The following is a 19,430-nucleotide window of genomic DNA, read 5'->3' as shown; positions in this document are numbered from 1 at the left end:
GCGTTTTAACCGAACACACAGCACGAGTGAGACTGTTGCTGCGAACTAACGGCAGATATGCGTAAGCTTCTGCACAAAATGGTACGTTGAATTTACTCATTGCGTAATAAAATATTTAACTGGAGCGTAGGGCAGGTCGTTTGCATGCATTTTCTCACTAAAAAAAATACTATGGGTAATTGACGGAAATACATATCTACACATCAGAGATGAAAAGAGACTGCATCTGGCGTAGGAGGAGAAAAATCACATGGGTTGATAGTTTCAACATACATGTTGTATCCAGCAAATGAAGGAACTGCAAGTTAAAGGGAATATACGTCTTCACCCTCAGAATAAATCGCGAGCAAGTTTGCAACGGAATGTTGATAACTGAACATCGAACAGTACGTAGGAGGTTAACAACATCTGCCATTACATTTCTTATACGAAACTAATGAACCGTTATAGCTACATTGGTTGGAAATTTATCTGCAAGATTATTTTAGATTATATGACGCGCAAAAAAGGCAACACCCGGGTCACTTAAAGGGAAAGGCAAAATTAAAAGTGATTCTTTAAAAGACACTGTAAGAACATCGTTTGAGAGAGCTGGATACAGTGCATTAGTGGTCCACAATTGGCACATACGGGCGACGGCTTTCCACTATTTTAAAGTTTCTTTGCTTCTCGTCAGTTCAAAGAAAATAAATATTTTATCAACGGATATTACTGTGAGCATCAAGAAGTTCATATTATTATGTAGACAGTAGAAGTATTTGGCAGATACACTGCACAAGAAAGTATCACGTATTCTTAACACTGTGGCTCTAAGCAATGTGGGACTTAACATGTTAGGTCATCAGTCCCCTGGACTTAGAACTACTTAATCCTAACTAACCTAAGGACATCACACACATCCATGCCCGAGGCAGGATTCGAACCTGTGACCGTAGTAGCAGCGCGGTTCCGGACTGAAGCGCCTAAAACCGCTCGGTCACCACGCCCGGCTCTTAACACTGTAATTATCTCCCATAGCCACAGCACCTCTTACCCACATTTCCCCCTTCTTCTGACGTCTCTGTGACGGGGGTCAGCACTGAGACACCCAGCTTTGATATCACGTGGTTTCCTTATGGGTGGCTGAGGAAAGCAGTTCAGACATACCGCCGTTCAGAAACGACACGAAAAGCCCTTAGAACATAACGGGCGTCAATGGAAGCACTCATTAGTTTGAGGCTTTGATTCCCATACATTACGCTGTCGAAAACGACAATTTCCAGTGTTATGAACAACAGTACAACATTCTTGATGACGTTTGACACTGCTGACACCCTTCGGACGGTTCAATTTTTCTCTAAGGACACTGTGGGGCAGGAACCCTATTGAACGTGACTTGACCGCTTCGGAATGTAGTGCGACCACAATTTTTGCACTGGTATGCAGGCTGCAGTACTAGGGACTATTCTAAACCATTCAACGAAATCTGAACGTGATGCAAATCAGTAAAGGGTGTTTATGCTTTTTCAGACCTCTTGATCCACGCACTCCTGTGGCGTGGTCATGGATTGGTGCAACATTGAACATGTGTGCGAATAAAATTGCCAAGGACCTCTCCAAGACTCCACCGCCCTCCCAGTTTGACAACACCCTTAATGCCACCCACACGTCTTTGTTGAGCACATTAAAAGTGTACCTGTCAGAGAATTTGCCACCCAACCAGCTGAGTGGTGCCTTGCAACTGCTCTAGCGTCTGAGACCACGCAACCCCAACTGAGACACCACTGAGCTAGATAGGTGACAAAATCTCTGACGACTACATTTTTAATGCGCTCAACAAAGGAGTGTGGATGGTACTGAGGGTGTTGTCAATGTGGCAGGTATTAGAGGAACCCTTCGCTGCTTTATTCATGCTAATGCCAGTCTTGTATCGAACCATAATCAGGGCACAGGAAGACGTGAAACAGTAAAGCTGAAAAAGCATAAACAACCTTTGCTGCTTCATGTCACGTTCAAATTTCGTCGAATGGTTTTGAATGGTCCCCAGTGGTTCCGAACATGTATACCAGAGCAAAATTGCGGTTGAACTACAGTCCAAAGGGATTAGATAATGTTCAGTGGGGTTGAAGATCCATTATTTTCTTGGAGCAGAGTTCAGTCGACCGGGGATGTCAGCATTCTAGAACGAACGTTGTTACGACGTCGTTCTGTTGCCCATCGCACTACAATCTATCGATTTCGATCGTGATATGTGTGGGAATCAACGTCACAAGAGGAGGCGTGGTTCCATTAACGTCTTTTGAAGTGATTTCAGGCGTTCCCCAAGGTAGTGTTATAGGCCCTTTGCTGTTCCTTATCTATATAAACGATTTGGGAGACAATCTGAGCAGCCGTCTTCGGTCGTTTATCGACTAATAAAGTCATCAGAAGATCAAAACAAACTGCAAAACGATTTAGAAAACCTATCTGAATGGTGCGAGAAGTGGCAGTTGACCCTAAATAAGGAAAAGTATGAGGGAATCCACATGAGTGCTAAAAGGAACTCGTTAAACTTCGGTTACACGATAAATCAATCTAATCTAAAAGCCGTAAATTCAACGAAATACCTAGGTATTACAATTAAGAACAACTTAAATTGGAAATAGCACTTAGAAAATGTTGTGGGGAAGGCTTACCAAAGGCTGCGTTTTAAGGCAGGACACTTAGAAAATCTAACAGACCAACTAAGGAGACTGCCTACGCTACGATTGTCCGTCCTCTTTTAGAATACTGCAGCGCGATATGGGATCCTTACCAGATAGGGTATACATCCAAAAAGTTCAGAGAAAGGCAGCACGTTTTGTATTATCGCGAAATATGGGAGAGATTGTCACAGAAATCATACAGGATTTGGCAAGGAATCATTAAAAGAAAGGCGTTTTTCGTTGCGACGGAATCTTCTCACGGAATTCCAATCACCATCTTTCTCCTCCGAATGCGAAAATATTTTGTTGACACCGACCTACATAGGAAGGAACGATCACCACGATAAAATAAGGGAAATCAGAGCTCGTACGGAAAGATATAGGTGTTCATTCTTTCCGCGCGCTATACGAGATTGGGATAATAGAGAATTGTGAAGGTGGTTCGATGAACCCTCTGCCAGGCACTTAAATGTGATTTGCAGAGTATCCATGTAGATGTAGATGTAGATCCCACCTCCTTAGGCTTTTCATGTCTATTGTGAGCGGCGGTTTGTCTAGTATGTTTTCCTCGGCCTTCCACGAGAAAACAGCGTTATTTTAACGTTAGGTGTCGCCATTCTAACCTCCATCGCGGAGACGTCAAAAGGGGGGGGGGGGGGGGGGGGGGGTGAAATGTGGATACGAGGGGAAGTCCGGCTTGCACGATGGCATTAGGCAGAATTGTAGTGAAATTTGGCGCCAATGCCACATTATTAACCCATCTTACACATCTCATAAACGTCTAAGCAGTAATCTTTTTCCTTTCTTTGGATGTATCCACATCTAGCTGTTCGTAGCATCGCCAAGACCAAGGGTGACGTCGCAGAGCGCCACGCTTCTGCACCTTTACAGAGGAAGGGGAGGTTGTAAGCATATCTGAGCCAAATTTCAACTTATGTATCGCGGTGGGAGACCATTACGGTGCTTCGAAAAAGTGTATTCTTTTAATTTTTTTTGTTTTATCTTATTTTAATTCTTTATTTCCACTTATTTAGTTTTTGCACAGTGTATTAACATGTGCACTAATATAGAAACGTAAGTAAGATAAGCGTACTGAATAGCGAACAAGGTTAGCATTTTATATATTATCGCGTTCTTTTCTCGCTCTTTCTCTTTTTTTCCTTTTTTGTTTTCCCTACCTTCAGACTATGTAATTAATATGTAAATTACAGAATACCATAGTTGTGACATGATGAGGACAATAAAATTAATGCATGATGATGAATATATATTATTATTGTCAAAAATAACAACAATAACACATACTCATCTTCCTGCACTAATGTTGTTCTCCTTGTCATGTAACAACTATGGTATTCTGTAACTACACGAATAAATATTAAACTCTATTTGTTTACCTAGTATAACTTTTCACCCATATTACATTTATATTGCCGATATAAGAACACTCGTGCAGCTAAAAAAATTTACTTAAAAACAATATCTGTACTAGTAATATTTGTACTGTAATACAATCATCTCATGTCAAAGACATGTAGTAAAGTGTAATATCTATCATATCCATTTTCTTTGTAAAAACATACAGTTTTGACCTTCTGTGAATCAGTGTAAAACCAACTGCAGCTAAATACTGTGTATATTTGTGTACATAGCTTGATGATGTACATTATAGGAACAGGTTTGATATGGATACCAAGGCAGTGCACTTTAAGCACCTAAAACGTAAGAAACTTTCGGTTTCATACACGTTTCGTCACCGATTTCATTTCATTTCCGCCAGCAGCATCAGCACAGCCAGCATCTAGCTAGCACTTGGTCCACTGCATAATGCTCTTCTAACACCTCCATCTGATAACGCCTCCAGTGGTTCGAAAACATGTTTATGGTTGAATAAATAGTACCAAAAAATAAATAAGCGACTGGTTGCGTATTTATTACCATATAAATCGCCAAAGAAGCTTTTGAAATGTGCTACTAAAGAGAAATTCTAAGAATTAAATGAATAGTTAGAATGACTGATGAAGAGAAATTGAGACAGACTAGGAAAAAGATTGCTAAAAGAAGTAGTCGGTTGATAGGAAACATCTTGAAGCATCTGGGAATCATCAATTTCGTAATGAAACGAAATGTGGAGCGCAATAAGTATGGAAAGAGACCAAAGTTAGAAAATAATCAGCACGTTCAAATAGCGGTGGGCTACTGTAGCCATAAAGAGGCGAAGAGGCTTGCACAGAATAGACTAGTGTTGAGTGCTGTATCGAAACCGTCTTACGAATCAAGACATCAACACCAGCGACTATTGCAGTTAAGCTATGCATCGCGTTTACAGATGACAAGTTACAGCTTGCTTCAAACACCGCTACAGCTGGGGGGAGCACAACCTAACTTTCAGTAATCAGCAGACTTACTGATTGTAAATATCACATGATGAGTTATGCTAGGTGACGCTTTATTCATAAGATCATGGAGGACGCAGAGTTTAACCTGATTATCAAGGATTACATGCAAGGCCAATGGTTTTTTACGTTTACTTATTTGACTTTGCAGTTCCAGAGTTCTTAGGCAACTGAGAGTACAATATTGTTAAAACATAAATCTGCTAATGGTGGCCCAACAAAGCAGACGATATCCTCAATTTATATGAATAATCGCTACCTGTACCAGTTCAGCTACTCAGAAATCAACTACACCATTGAAGTGCAAAATTCAAGCATTAACTTCTAGTGTAAAAGAAAACTGATCACATGTATTGTTGATTTAAAATACTTAATACGGTATTACGGAAGAGTCATGAAGATTAGATGAGTAAATCGAATAAGCAGTAGAGAAACTGAATGGAACTGGAGGGATTAAAGTGTTATGGCACAACTGAACAAAAAGAAGGTACCTGTTGATTGGACAGATCCTGAGTCATCAAAGCGAAGTCTATTTGGTTATGAAAGAAAGCGTGTAAAGGGATGGGGAAGGGTCTGAGGAAAAGTGGTATACTCCAGGGCTTGATTACAGCAAGCAGATTCAAATGGATGCAGTTTGGAGTAATTATGTAGAGATGAAGAGGCTTGTACAGGTTACTGGCATGGCAAGCTGAATTAAACCAGTTTTCAGACTTATGAACACAATTTCAACATTATTCTGAAATAAATAATTAAGTAATTTGCAAGAAAATTAATATCTGCCGAAGAAAAATCTATATAATGACAAGTGGGATGTCAATGCATGAGGCTTTTCCGCTGCAGAATTATCAGAGCTACACACAATTAGCCATTATATGGGGTAAATCGCTAACGAACTATGGTTTATAATTCACAAATAAATAATAGTACACACACTAACGTTAATGTAAGCAGTGTTATTAATAAATAGTAATAATAACTCAATTCTAATTTCATAAATTTTTGGTACATTCTAAGACAAAAAAATGGATGCACAACGAAGGAGTTATCCGAATGGGATGGAAACCAGTAGATGTGATGTGCATTTAGCGACAAAAAAAGGCTACAATTTCAGAAAAACTGGATGATTTAATCAAGAGAAAGAACTTCACAAACTGAGTAAGTCAATAACTCGTTGGGCCACCTCTGGCCCTTATGCAAGCTGTTATTCGGCTTGGCTTTAATTGATAGAGTTGTTGGAAGACCACCTGAAGGATATCGTGATAATTCTGTCCAATAGGCGTGTTAGATCGTCAAAATCCGGAGATGGTTGGACGGCCCTGTCCTTAAAGCTCCAAACGTTCTCAACTGGGGAGAGGTCCCGCGACTTTAGTGTCAAGACAGGCATTGGCTAATACGAAGACAAGCAGTAGGAACTCTCGCCGTATGCACTCGGGCGTTAACTTGCAGAAATGTAGGCCCTGTATGACTTGCCATGAAGGACAACGGAACGTGGCTTAGAATGTCGTCGACGTACCCCTGTCCTCCAAGAGTGCTGCGAAAGACAATCTAAGGGGTCCTGCTATGAAAGGTAATGGCACTCAAGGCTATTACTCCTGGTTGTTGTGAAGTGTGGATGGCGACAATCAGGTTGGTATTCCACAACAGTCCGGGGCGACTCCAAATACGTCTTTCTTCATCCTGGATTCTCACTGATTGGAACAGAATTTATCTTCAGTGATGAGTCCCGCTTCGAATTGAGCCCCGATGACCAACAAAGACTTGTCTGGGGCCGCCTCGGACAGCAGTGGGATACCAACTTGCATGTCGCCCGTAACACAGCCCGAAAACAAGAATTTATAGTCTGGGTATCATTTCCTGTCATAGCAGGGCCACTCTGGTTGTCATCTGCGGCACCTTTACAGCGCAGCGATACGTTGGAGTATACTGCGCCCCGTTTGTTGCCCTTCATGGCAAACCATCCCGGGCTTACATTTCAGTAAGATAACATCAACCTGCACACGAAGAGTTTCTACAGCTCGTATTCGTGGCTGCCAAACTCTACCTTGGCCAGCAGGATCACTAGATCTTTCCTCAACTGAAAACGTTTGTAACATTATGGGCGAGGTCCTCCAACCCGCTCAGGATTTTGACCATCTGACGCGCTAATTGGACAGAATTTGTCACGATATCCTTCAGGAGGACATCCACTAGCTCTCTCACTCAATGCCAAGTGAGTAACTACTTGCATAAGGACCAGACGTGCACAAACGCGTTATTGACTTGTTCAATTTGTGATGCTGTTTATCTTGAAAAATCATCAAATTATTCTGAAACGTAATCATTTATTTGTCTCTACATGTAAATCACACTCATCGATTTCTGTCCCATTCGGATAATTTCTTCGTGGCTCGTACTTTTTTCTGCCTTAGAGTGTATTTAATTCAATTACTGACTCTGGAAACTTCATGGTGCTAATTATCATAATTACGAGCCAATGCCACTAACAAGTAAATTTTGAGCCTGCCGCAAGAATCGTTTCACAATATTCAATTTTATCTTTGTATGCTGTTAATACTATATGATTTTCTTTTATTGAACGAATAAGAGATTGTAATTAGGACACATGTTAGAACACCTGATATAGTAGGAACTGGTTCTTGGCACCGTTTTGAATGACACAGCTAGGTTCTCAGTTAGTGTTTGAATAGTTTAAATGATGTGAAATAAATTGCTTACTAGTGCAGTGAGAGTGTTTCGTACCCAAATATAAGATGCAGATAGCACTATATAAGGATAGCGAGGAGCCAGAAAGAACACACCAGTGCTGTGGGTGTAAGTTGGGTGGCAATAAAACTTCACACTGGATGTAGCGTGAATCCTGGTCGTAAATATATTTCGTGACATTTTTGTTCCGTCGTTGGTACACTTGGGCTTAAGGTCAAGCGACTGACAGAATTTAGTGTGTGATACCGTCATGTACTGACTGTTTATACCAGAGCCGGCCATTGTCTGCACACATTAAAATGGTAATCCGCCTCCGTAACCGAGGTCGCTAACACACACGTGTGTGACGTCACTCGACTCGGAGATGAGCCGGTTCCTGTGCTGGCAGTCGATGATGTTTCCGCTGCCAGTATTTGGTCGGCAAGTGAGGGGGAGATGGTGGAGTAAAATTCTCGTCCCCTGTCTTTGCATCAATGTCCTGGATTACTTTCAAAACCTCTCCGCGGTGGCTCGTGAAGTGAGAACATATGACAAATTTTACGGTGATCCGTCCAACAGACGAGAACGTTAAGCTCGGTGCCTCCTAGGTTCTATTTGAAAGGAGTAGATTCTGACTGGCACCAGGTTTCACCCTCTCCTTTCTGGTATAATCACACAACGTAAACATGACACCACAGTGTACAAACGTATCCATTATAGTAACCTACACTCAACAAACACACTTCATACAAAATTCTCATAGACTGAGAGGAATGGGGCCATTGTGTGCCGTGGAATTCAGTTAGGACGCTGAATGGTAACATGGCGTCTCCCAGACATAATGCCACACGTCTCTCATTCTGAAATGGTTCTGAACGCATAATATAAGAGTTTAAAAATTTTCCTTAGTGTTTGGACTTTGAATATTGACTGACTGAAGCTACCATAGACTTAAGTTATTTCAGTGAATCTTTCGTCAGTTTATTAGAACTGATGCGCATGCCTACTATTTAAGTTATAGTTTATGTAGTTGCAGATTACAAATTACAAGGATATATTCCGGTGGCTTATATCAAAATGATCATACATTGTTCCACTAATATGAAATTACCAGGTACCTGGTTAATTCATACAAACATACGGCAACTCTCAATCATTGGCATCAGACTGCTTACCTCCTTTTCAAGCTCCTTCTTCTCTTTGCTTTCTGTCAGATCTCTACCAGTGTGAGTCAAAAGAAAGTCCTTTTCTTTCTCTGTGATCCTAGGGTGCGACTCAGGCTCATCGTAGACAAAGTACAAACATGGAATCACTAGAGCTATTGCGGTGCCGCCGAAAATGTAGAACACAGAGTACCAGCCCAGGTTCTTCACAATGGTTCCAGACAATGCCATTGATATTACGGTGCCCAGGTATGACGCTGAAATAGAAATAAATAAATTAATTAAAATATAGGGTGTATTTAAATTGAGTATAGAAAATGATAGCGCTGGTAGAGTGGGTCATAACAAGAATATTTCACATAGAAACTCCTGTCCGCAGCCCTTAACGTGCGGCGCTAAGCGTCGTTGAATAGCCTCGCGCGCCGCCAAGAGGGTAGGCACACAACATGCCATCCGAGCCATCATGGTAGCAGGCCTGCAGGCCAACGATTTCAACGTATTTGCGACATCAAGATAAAAGAGACGTCGGGTTGAAGTTCTATGATGTCTACGTTCAAACGCTGTAGTCGAGATAGCTGCGGATATTCCATGTGTGACAACACGACGGGTTTTCCGCCTTTTACTGAGACGTCAACGCGTTGCTTTTGACTGGGTAAATGCCTGTTTGATAGGTGCTGCAAAGAGGGCAGCACATGTGCACACTGCGGAGTCCGGTTCGCCCTGAGTCAGTTTGTCAACAAACGGGGACGCTCTTGAGTTGGTTATTGTATGGAGCGGGTAGGAAATGGAGCGTTGTTCTTGGGAGGGAAGGGCAGACATGCACTGCGCTTCCGGGTCGGCGGATGGAAATGCTCACGCTGCGCAAGGTTTGTACATTCGGCGATTTACGAATCGTCGAGTACCTCATACCTTTTCCACTGACACGTTCTCGTGATGGCACATGTACATTTAAGGCCTACTTCGAAACACGGTGAATTCATTTTGTGTTACAGATGCGAAGGCATGACGGACAGTAGTCAACGCACAGTGCGTACGCCAGGGCTTGAAAGGAGCGTTATTACTGTTGGAAAACACACCCTCAACAAGCTCCCGTCGTGTTGCATGGGAAAAGGAAGTAAGCCATTCCACAATTTGGCATGTGTGGCATGGAGGTGATTTCCACCCCTACCGCCTTCAGAAAGTTCATGCCCTTAACCTAGACGATATTCCACTTCGAATTCAATTCTACCAGTGGTTTTTGCAAAGGTATGGTATATGGTATTAAACCGGACTTTGCCAACCGCGTACCTTTTTACGGATGCAGAATCCTTTACACGAGAGGTTATGTTTTACAGCCACAATCAGCACGTGTGGGCAAGGGGAAAATGCAGACGCCGCCTTCGTTCATGGTCACCAAGACCACTTCGCAGTCAACATTTGGGCCTGCTTAGTAGATGATAATCTGTTCGGTGCATATCCGAGGGTTGGAACTTTAATAATGGCAACTATTTATTTACAGCTCGTACAAAGTAAATACGTGTTTCAAAGTTTTACTGTTCTTCAGAGTAGTCACCAGCATTGTGTATAACCCGATGCCAGCGATTTGGAAGTCGTAGGATACTCTCAGCAGTGCCAGTTGTGTTAACAGTTCGAGCGGCGCGGTCTGTTGCTCGACGAATTTGTAGCAGTTCTGAAGCGAATGCTATGAAGTGTTTCCTTCAGTTTAGAAATCGAGTTGAACTCACGAGGGCTTAAGTCAGGGGAGTGCAGTAGGTGGTATAGCATTTAGCAGCCCCAACATTCAAACAAATCAGTAACAGCTTGCACTGTACGTGCTTGAGCGTCCTACAAAATGATGGTCAGGCCCTGCAGAAAGTGTCATCACTTCTGTCTCTAAGCTGGTCGTAGGATGTGTTCCAAAAATGAACAGTATGGAGAAAGAAGTGGTGACACTTTCTGCAGGACCTGACCATCATTTTGCAGGACAATGCTCAAGCACGTACAGTGCAAGCTGTTACTGATTTCTTTGACTGATGAGGCTGCAAAGTGCTATATCACCTACTGCACTTCAGTGACTTAAGCCCTCGTGAGCTCAACTCGATTTATAAACTGAAGGAAACACTTCACGGCATTCGCTTGAGAACTGCTACAAATTCGTCGGGCAATAGACCGCGCCGCTCGAACTATCAACACAACTGGCACTGCTAAGAGTAGCCTACGACTTCCACATCGCTGGCAACGGGTTATACACAATGCTGGTGACTACTTTGAAGGTCAGTAAAACTTTGAAACACCTATCTATTTTGTAGGATCTGCAAATAAATAGTTGCTACTATTAAAGTTCCAACCCTCGTATATTCCACCCGCGACTGAACGCAAACAGATACTTAATATTTTTACGAGAAACTCTGCCAGAGTTTCTGGAGCATGTTCCATTAAGTGCGACAGAGAATGTGGTTATAACACGATGGTGCACCTGTGGTCTTCCAACACGCAGTGCGAACTCATTTGGATGAAACTTTTGGTGAGAACTGAATAAGGCGCGGTGGGCCGGTGGCATGGTCTGCACATTCCCACAACTTGAAGCCCATTGTTGTTTGTTTTTCTTCTGGGGTCACCCGATGCAATTTCTACTTTGCCAGGAGTGTTTGAGAGAGTCGACAGTCACTCCAGAGTCGTTGCATTCAAGCAGTGGGGCATAATTTCGAGCACTTTTTGTAATTGCTTTCAAATAAAGGTTATAACATTTCACCACGACTTCTCATTTACTTTGACGCCACAGATACATTGAAAACGTTGTCCTGTAGACGTGCTGCCATGACGGTTCGAATGGCCTCTTCGCAGCGCGCGGCGCTAGTGTCGTATGCTAAGGGATGCGGACATGGTTTGTTAAGAGATATATGCTTTTTATGATCCACTCTACCATCCCCTCATTTTTTTACATTCGTTATATGTATATTCTTTTAAAAACACATTTTACACATAAAAGAGTTCAACACACATTAGAAAACTGACCAGTTGTGAAAAACTACTGACTAACATCTTCATTCCTCTGTCGACATAAGCTTTTCTGTTTTCTGCAAAATCATAATTGGGTCATTACATGGTGAAGGGCGTAGCATTTATTCAATTTAAATTGAAATATTAACGTGAAATGAACAATATAGGGCGAAGTTTTGATGTTGCGAACTGTATTGATTATGTTCAGAAAAAACAGAACTCCTTAAACGACTGGAGATAGAACGTTCATATTCACAGAACATGTACGTTAGTTTGTTATGCAGAAATGATTAGCATTTGACCCGTGCCGGCCCGCGGGTTCAAGTCAACATCGATAACGAGGCGCAACACCACCTACCGGCAAAACGAGCGTGCGGCTCTCGTTGTCGCTACAAACCGAAGGTAATGGATCAGTGTGACTTGAACAGAGGTGCAGGATGCCTCGCAAACGTATACTCCAACCATACCTCCAAGTCAGTGATTTGAAAGGGCGTATTATTGGCATGACGCGAATGTGATGCATCCATCCGGAAAATTGCTGCTTGTGTGGGACGAAGTGTTTCGGCAGTGCAACGGGTGTGTGCACAGTGGTTCACGGAAGGCCGTAGAACACGACGAGATGCAATCAGGTCGCACCATCCAGATGACACCCCGAGTAGATCGACACATCCGAATGGCAGCGCTGCACGAACACGTGCCTCTTTGGTGTTATAAGATGACAGCCTTTCCACATAGCCCACGAGATTACCAGACTTACTGTCAGCTGAAAATGTGTGGGATATGGAGAAACGACGGGTGCAGCGCTGAGACACAATGCCAAGCACCACAGATGAACTGTGGAACCTCTTGAGTGCAGCATGGATCGCTATAGCACAGGACGCCATTTGCGCCTTATACGCGTCGATGCCATCACGCAGTCGTTCAAGGTGTTCGGTTTTTTCTGAACATGAGTATATACAGAGTATGCTGATGCTAAAACATCATACTAAATACTCATATACAACTACTCACTGGACGAAATATCCGTATCCAAAGACTGGAAAACTGCATAGGTCACTCCAATATTAAGAAAGGCAATTAGAGTAAGCCACTAAATTCCAGGCCCATATCATTATGACGGCGGTATTATGGAACATATATTGTGTTCGAACATTATGAAGTACCTTGAAGAGAACGGTCTATCGACACACAGACAGAACGGATTTAGAAAACATCGTTCTTGTGAAAAACAACTAGTTCTTTGCTCACACGAAGTGCTGAGTGCTATCGACAAGGAATTTCAAATTGATTCCGTATTTCTAGATTTCCAGAAGGCGTTTGACAACGTATCTTACAAGCGCCTTGTAATCAAATTGTGTGCTCATGGAATATCGTCTCAGTTATGCGACTGAATACGTGGTTTCCGGTCATAGAGGTCACAGTTCGTAGTCATTGGCGGAAAGACATCGAGCAAAACAAAAGTGATTTCTGGCTTTCCCCAAGGACCTCTGTTGTTCCTTATCTAAATAAAGATTTAACCAACAATCTGAGCATACGTCTTAGATTGTTTATAGATGATTCTGTCGTTCATCGTCTAGTAAAGTCATCGGAAGATCAAAATAAATCGCAAAACGAATTAGGACATATATGTGTATGGTGCGAAAATTGGCAATTGACGATAAATAATGAAAAGAGTTAGGTCATCCACATGTGTGCTAAAAGAAATCTGTTAAACTTCAATTACTCAATAAATCAATCAAATCTAAAGGCCGTAATTTCAACTAAATACCTAGAAATTACAATTACAAACAACGTAATTTGGAAAGGGCACACATAAAATGTTGTGGGGAAGGCGATTCAAAGACTGCGTTTTGGTGGCAGAACACTTAGAAGACGCAACAGATCTACTAAAGAGACTGCCTACATTACGCTTGTCCGTCCTCTTCTGGAGTACTGCTGCGCGGAGTGGGATCTTTACCAGATGGGATTAACGGAGTACATCGATAAAATTTAAAAAAAGCAGCACGTTTTGTGTTATTGAGAAATAGGGGAGAGAGTGCCACTGACATGATTCAGGATTTGCGGTGGACATCATTAAAGCAAAGGCGTTTCTCGTGGTGGCGGGACATTCTCACCAAGGTTCAATCATCATCTTTCTCCTCCGAATGTGAAAAATATTTTGTTAACGCAGACCTATTTAGAGAGAAACGATCTTCATAATGGAATAAGGGAAACGAGGGCTCGCGCGGAAAGATATAGGGGTTCGTTTTCTCCACGCGCTCTTCGAGACCGAAATAGTAGAGAATTATTGTGAAGGTGGTTCGATAAACCCTCTGCCAGGCACTTAAGTGTGATTTGCAGATTATCCATGGAGATGTAGATATAGACCTCCAGTCTCAGTGGATCCTAATGCACTTCTTAAAATGAACTTTGATTCAAAATTTCGCTCCTTTTTGGACATGTCGTTTATAATAGAGGAGTAACTGTCAGCACTGCCCAGTGGTAGTCTTCGAAGAGTATGTGTCGTGGACAGTCTCAATGGTGGTTAATAATGAATTATCTGTCACACAGTCGAAGATCATTTTCTCAGTTTCTGCTGCGTGGACAATTCTTTGACGATAGTCTTGGCCAGATCTCTTTCAATGAAGACGGAACGTGGTGTGAAACATTTCTCTACATGTAGTATATAGCTGATTCCGTAGGTGGCGGGATGGTAGAGTATCTACATTTTCAGGATGTCAAAAGGCTGAGGAACGAGGCTGCGTGGCATGCCGATGAAGGTCCAGAGAGAAGCGGCTGTCAAAATTAACAATTTATTTTCTACTCTTGCGTCAGCATAGAGGTGATACGGGGAGTAAGCCACTCCCCAGAGTCACGGGTGCTGGCGACCAGCCTGCTTGTTGCGTGCTCACGCCCTGCTCTGCTGACACCTGCTCACCCACTGCGCGAGCCACAGCACAGGTGTCAGCAGCGCGTGCAGATGAACAGGAGGCTAGGAGAGGTGGCCAACCACAGTATGAGTAGCCGCACATGGGCAGCCAAAGCGTGCAGCGAGAGTGTGCGCCCACTGCACTGTCGGAAGACAGCTGCTGTGCCCGGGATGTGACTCAGTGCCCCTGGGTACGAATCCATCGAGTGAGGCAGGAAGTCGCGCCGTGCCACCAAGTCCAGAGGGTGAACTCAATGCAATAAACTGTTACTGCGGCGGAGATTTGAACCCATGGCTGCTGCAGGCGGCTCCATGTCGCCTCGTCTGGCTTAGTCCCTTCATCCTGGTAGGTTGCTGGGCTGACAATGCATCTGTTGCAAAATCGACAGCTATTTATTCCATATAGCAACGAACATTCTATGTCAATGCGCCGTTTCTGTTCCCACACTACTGAAACTCTAACGATGGAGAAATCCGCTTGCCTGTGCCATGCATTACCACTATGATGGTAGGTCACTCAGAGCGAGCCTAGCCGGTCTTGCAACAAATCAACATCGCCGTTATGTTACCCGAAGTGTCGACACGTTGTTGTCACCACCTACCGGAGTCTGAGGCAATTTTCCACCACATCCTCTCATAGATTTTGCCCCAAAATAGTAGTGGCGAGTCGGCCGGTGTGACCGAGAGGTTCTAGGCGCTACAGTCTGGAACCGCGCGACCGCTACGGTCGCAGGTTCGAATCCTGCCTCAGGCATGGATGTATGTGATGTCCTTAGGTTAGTTAGATTTAAGTAGTTCTAAGTTCTAGGGGACTGATGACCTCAAAAGTTAAGTCCCATAGTGCTCAGAGCCATTTTGAAGTAGTGGCGATACACTACCCTCCTCCGCGTAAAAGACCCGGCCCCTCAGGTCTCCCTTAATACTGAGCTGCAAAGTGCATCACATGTACCACACAAGTTTCTATTACACAAATATCCTGTGCCTCACTTTACACAGCTGAGAGTCTGTATTTAACTTACAAACATTACGTGCTAAATTTCTTCTTACGCTACATAGCTGCTCGGGACTACCTAGTTAACAGTTCATTACTTTGAGCATTTATACTTCTCGCTCTCTGTCCCCTTCGCTGTTCTCCTTGCAAATATTCAGAGCTTAATCTGTGGGCTTACAGCCTCTTAGACACTAAGAAATACATGTCTCTCTGACATTTACACTATAACATTTTTCATTCACCACTTTCATACTCTAGGGATCCAGTTTTCGGTGATTTTTATTACCGATGGATCGGTTTGTTGGCCAGCTCTTCACCTGAAAGAGATGAAGGCTATGCACAACCGAGTTAGAGCAAGGTATCGCGACAATCAAGGTGACGGTTACTCTTCGTTGCCCTTCCCTATTCTTTTGAACATGCCGCACCAACTATTTTGCAGAAATTCGCCCTTCTTGTGTGGCTGTTAACTATTTCAGGAAATGAACCAGGTCTGATCCCAAAGTACGGTTCAGGATGGTTAGATTCTGCTCTAGGAATACCTCTAGTGGTTTTTTTCGCCAATACAGCTGCAGCTGTGTTATGTCAAAGCGAGTAATTCCTACCACCGTAGCTGGTACATGGAAGGTTGGAAATGTTATGTCACATACTGTCCGGTCGATCAACAGCTCTAATCATTTCAGTCCTGTGAGCCTTCTTTACTCGTAGCAACTCGCTACCACTACCACACTCTCGTTGTTGTTGTTGTTGTGGTTTTCAGTCCTGAGACTGGTTTGATGCAGCTCTCCATGCTACTCTATCTTGTGCAAGCTTCTTCATCTCCCAGTACCTACTGCAACCTACATCCTTCTGAATCTGCTTAGTGTATTCATCTCTTGGTCTCCTTCTACGATTTTTACCCTCCACGCTGCCCTCCAATACTAAACTGGTGATCCCTTGATGCCTCAGAACATGTCCTACCAACCGATCCCTTCTTGTAGTCAAGTTGTGCCACAAACTTCTCTTCTCCCCAATCCTATTCAATACTTCCTCGTTAGTTATGTGATCTACCCATCTAATCTTCAGCATTCTTCTGTAGCAACGACACTGCCGTACACAGCATAAATCCAATGCAGCCCTGCTTGCAGGAAATAAGTCCTAGATTCCACAACGTCCCTAGGACAATCCTGTTCCCATGTTCTGCCCATGTATAGCTGCATCGTGCACGTATTTGCTCCAGTTAGACTCACTTGAGCTGGACACACGTATCTTCTTCCTCTGACACTGTCGCAACTCTTTCTCTGTCATCAACGCATGTCCGTCCCCTCTTCAGAAATCAGTAGGACACTTTCTGTCCACACCTGCGCAGATATTCCTACGACTTCCCATTTCAACAGATAGGGGTAAATTGTGCATTCCTACCCATTACTGGGATCCTAACCAGTAGGTACAACTGTTCCTGATCCGTCCTGGTCTCTACTGATACCATTTGATAACAGAAAGCCAAACTCTGTCGACTGGACGCCACCACCTATCACATCGCTGACAGTAGTTTCCCCCTGCACTTACTTCAAACCAAAAAGATATTGTACATGCTACGGAAAAACAGGACTCAACTGTTTGTGCAATATGTCATGAAGAGCCTGTTGTAAGCATGTCATTTTCACTCTCGTGTCCCAAACACTGTCCGCTAGCGATTGTAGAAATCTTGTGTGATGACTTTTGGGTCCAGCAGCTCTAGCCCTGCCTGCGGAATCCTCAGGCCTCGATTCACAGTGTCCTCCAATGGCTTTGTGTACTTCATCACCTCAATTGTCAGCTTCTGAAGAATACGCGTATTTCTAAGCTGAAGAGGTGTCTGACGTCATCCTAGCCTGACTGTCGCCCACCATGCAACCTGGCAACCAGGAGTGATGGTCTGGGGTGCCATTTTCTTTCATAGCATGACCGGTTTGGCTGGCATCCTTACAACATAGCCGTCGACGATATTCTATTCTACGCCCCACTAGAAGAAAGAGGGATGAAAATTAGCACGAAAAAATCAGAATATTTAGCACTGAAGGATGTGCAGATGAGGTCTTGCAAGATCTAGGATGATGAGCTGAAATCGGTCTGCAAATTTAAATACCTGGGGTCGTACACACAGAGGGATGGAGGGCTGGAAAGCGAGATAGAACACCGAATAAATTGCGGTTGGAACAACTGGAGGAAAATGAGTGGAGTGTTGTGTGACAAGAAGGTGAGCCTTGGGTTGAAAGGGAAAGTGTACAAGCCGGTGGTAAGGCCTGCTATGATATATGGGGCAGAGACATGGGCAATCACAGTAGCCCAGGAAAGGAAGAGGAAGTGGCAGAAATGAAGATGCTGAGGTGGATGTATGGGGTAACAAGGAAGGACGGGATTAGAAATGAATTTGTTAGAGGAGCTGTGAAAGTGGGACCCATGGGGAAAAAGATACAAGAGAGCAGACACTTACAGAGAAAAGGGGGAAGAGTATATCGGAAACAGAGTTGAAGATATAAAGATTGAAGGAGCGAGAAGGAGAGGAAGACCGAAGATGAGGTGGAAGGATAAGATATCCGGGGACCTAAGGGAGAAAGGATGGAAGAAGGAAGAGGCAATGGATGGAGTACTATTGTAGGAGAAGGATCCAGAAGAGCAACACCGACCCTTCTTGACGTGGGACAAGGCGACGATACAGAAGAAGAAGAAAGAAGATGTTATTCCATTTCTGCTCACCTATTTGCGTAATTCTTTAAGAGTTATTGGTTTACGAGTCGCCTGAGTCATTTATCGTCCCATCATATACCACAAGTGCTCAAATGGAGACAAGACCGGAGTTTGCGCTGGTCAGGAAAGTTGTTGCAGAGCACATTAAGTTTCATGGGCAATGTATGGGCGAGCATTACACATCACGTTCATGTTGTAAGAATTGGGAAAGTACGGGTCTAACAACTTTCTGCACGTACCGAGCTCTGGTTAGCGTCCCCTCCAAAAACACCAAAGGTGAACGAGAGTTGAAGCTTAACGCACCCCAGCCGAAAAGACCTGGTGTGGGGCCAGTGTGTTTTGGACAAATGCGCTCTACTGGACAGCGCTCATTAGGCCTAGGTCATACGCGCAAACGACTATCACTTATGTGCAGGCAGAATGTGCTTAATCCATTGAAGACCACGGCGCGCCATTCCATCTTGTGTAATTCACGATATCCGTTTAAGTAAATTAGAATATAACAGCATAATAGGAAATGCTATGAAATGGTTCAGTTCCTACATCTCTGATAGGAAATAAATGGTGTCATTAGGAAAGATGCATGAATTCAGTTATCAGCCATCATTCAACTGGGAACTAATTACGTCTGGCGTCCCACAAGGTTCCATCTCAGGGCCCTTGCTTTTTCTTGTGCATATCAATGACCCTCCACAAGTAACATTACCGGGTGCCAAGGTTTATTGTTTGCAGATGATACAAACATTGAAATAAATGACAAATCAATTGTAGTCATAGAAAGATCGACTAATGAAATTTTGATGGACATTAAAAATGGTTTCTAGCCAATTCTTTGTCACTAAACTTTGAAAAAAACACACTACATGCAATTCAGAACTTGTAAGAGGTTTCCAGTACACGCCTAAAATATGATGACAAATAGATGGAAGAAGTGTACAGTGT

At 43.3% G+C, this 19,430-nt stretch overlaps 1 protein-coding gene across 2 annotated transcripts in view; it reads right to left on the bottom strand.

Annotated features, from left to right (window-relative positions):
- The window catches only part of LOC126198574 (sialin-like), a 131,700-nt gene that overhangs the window by 43,706 nt on the left and 68,564 nt on the right, over positions 1-19,430 (bottom strand). For both annotated transcript variants that reach the window (XM_049935009.1, XM_049935008.1), the window contains exon 5: positions 8,917-9,161. In XM_049935009.1, the coding sequence (XP_049790966.1) occupies positions 8,917-9,161 (245 nt within the window). The remainder of the gene's footprint in view (positions 1-8,916; positions 9,162-19,430) is intronic.

Source organism: Schistocerca nitens, chromosome 8 (genome assembly GCF_023898315.1).
Source record: "Schistocerca nitens isolate TAMUIC-IGC-003100 chromosome 8, iqSchNite1.1, whole genome shotgun sequence".
Classification (NCBI taxonomy): Eukaryota; Metazoa; Arthropoda; class Insecta; order Orthoptera; family Acrididae; genus Schistocerca; species Schistocerca nitens.
The sequence above is the reverse complement of the archived record's forward strand: the minus strand, read 5'-3'. Positions and strand labels throughout refer to the sequence as shown.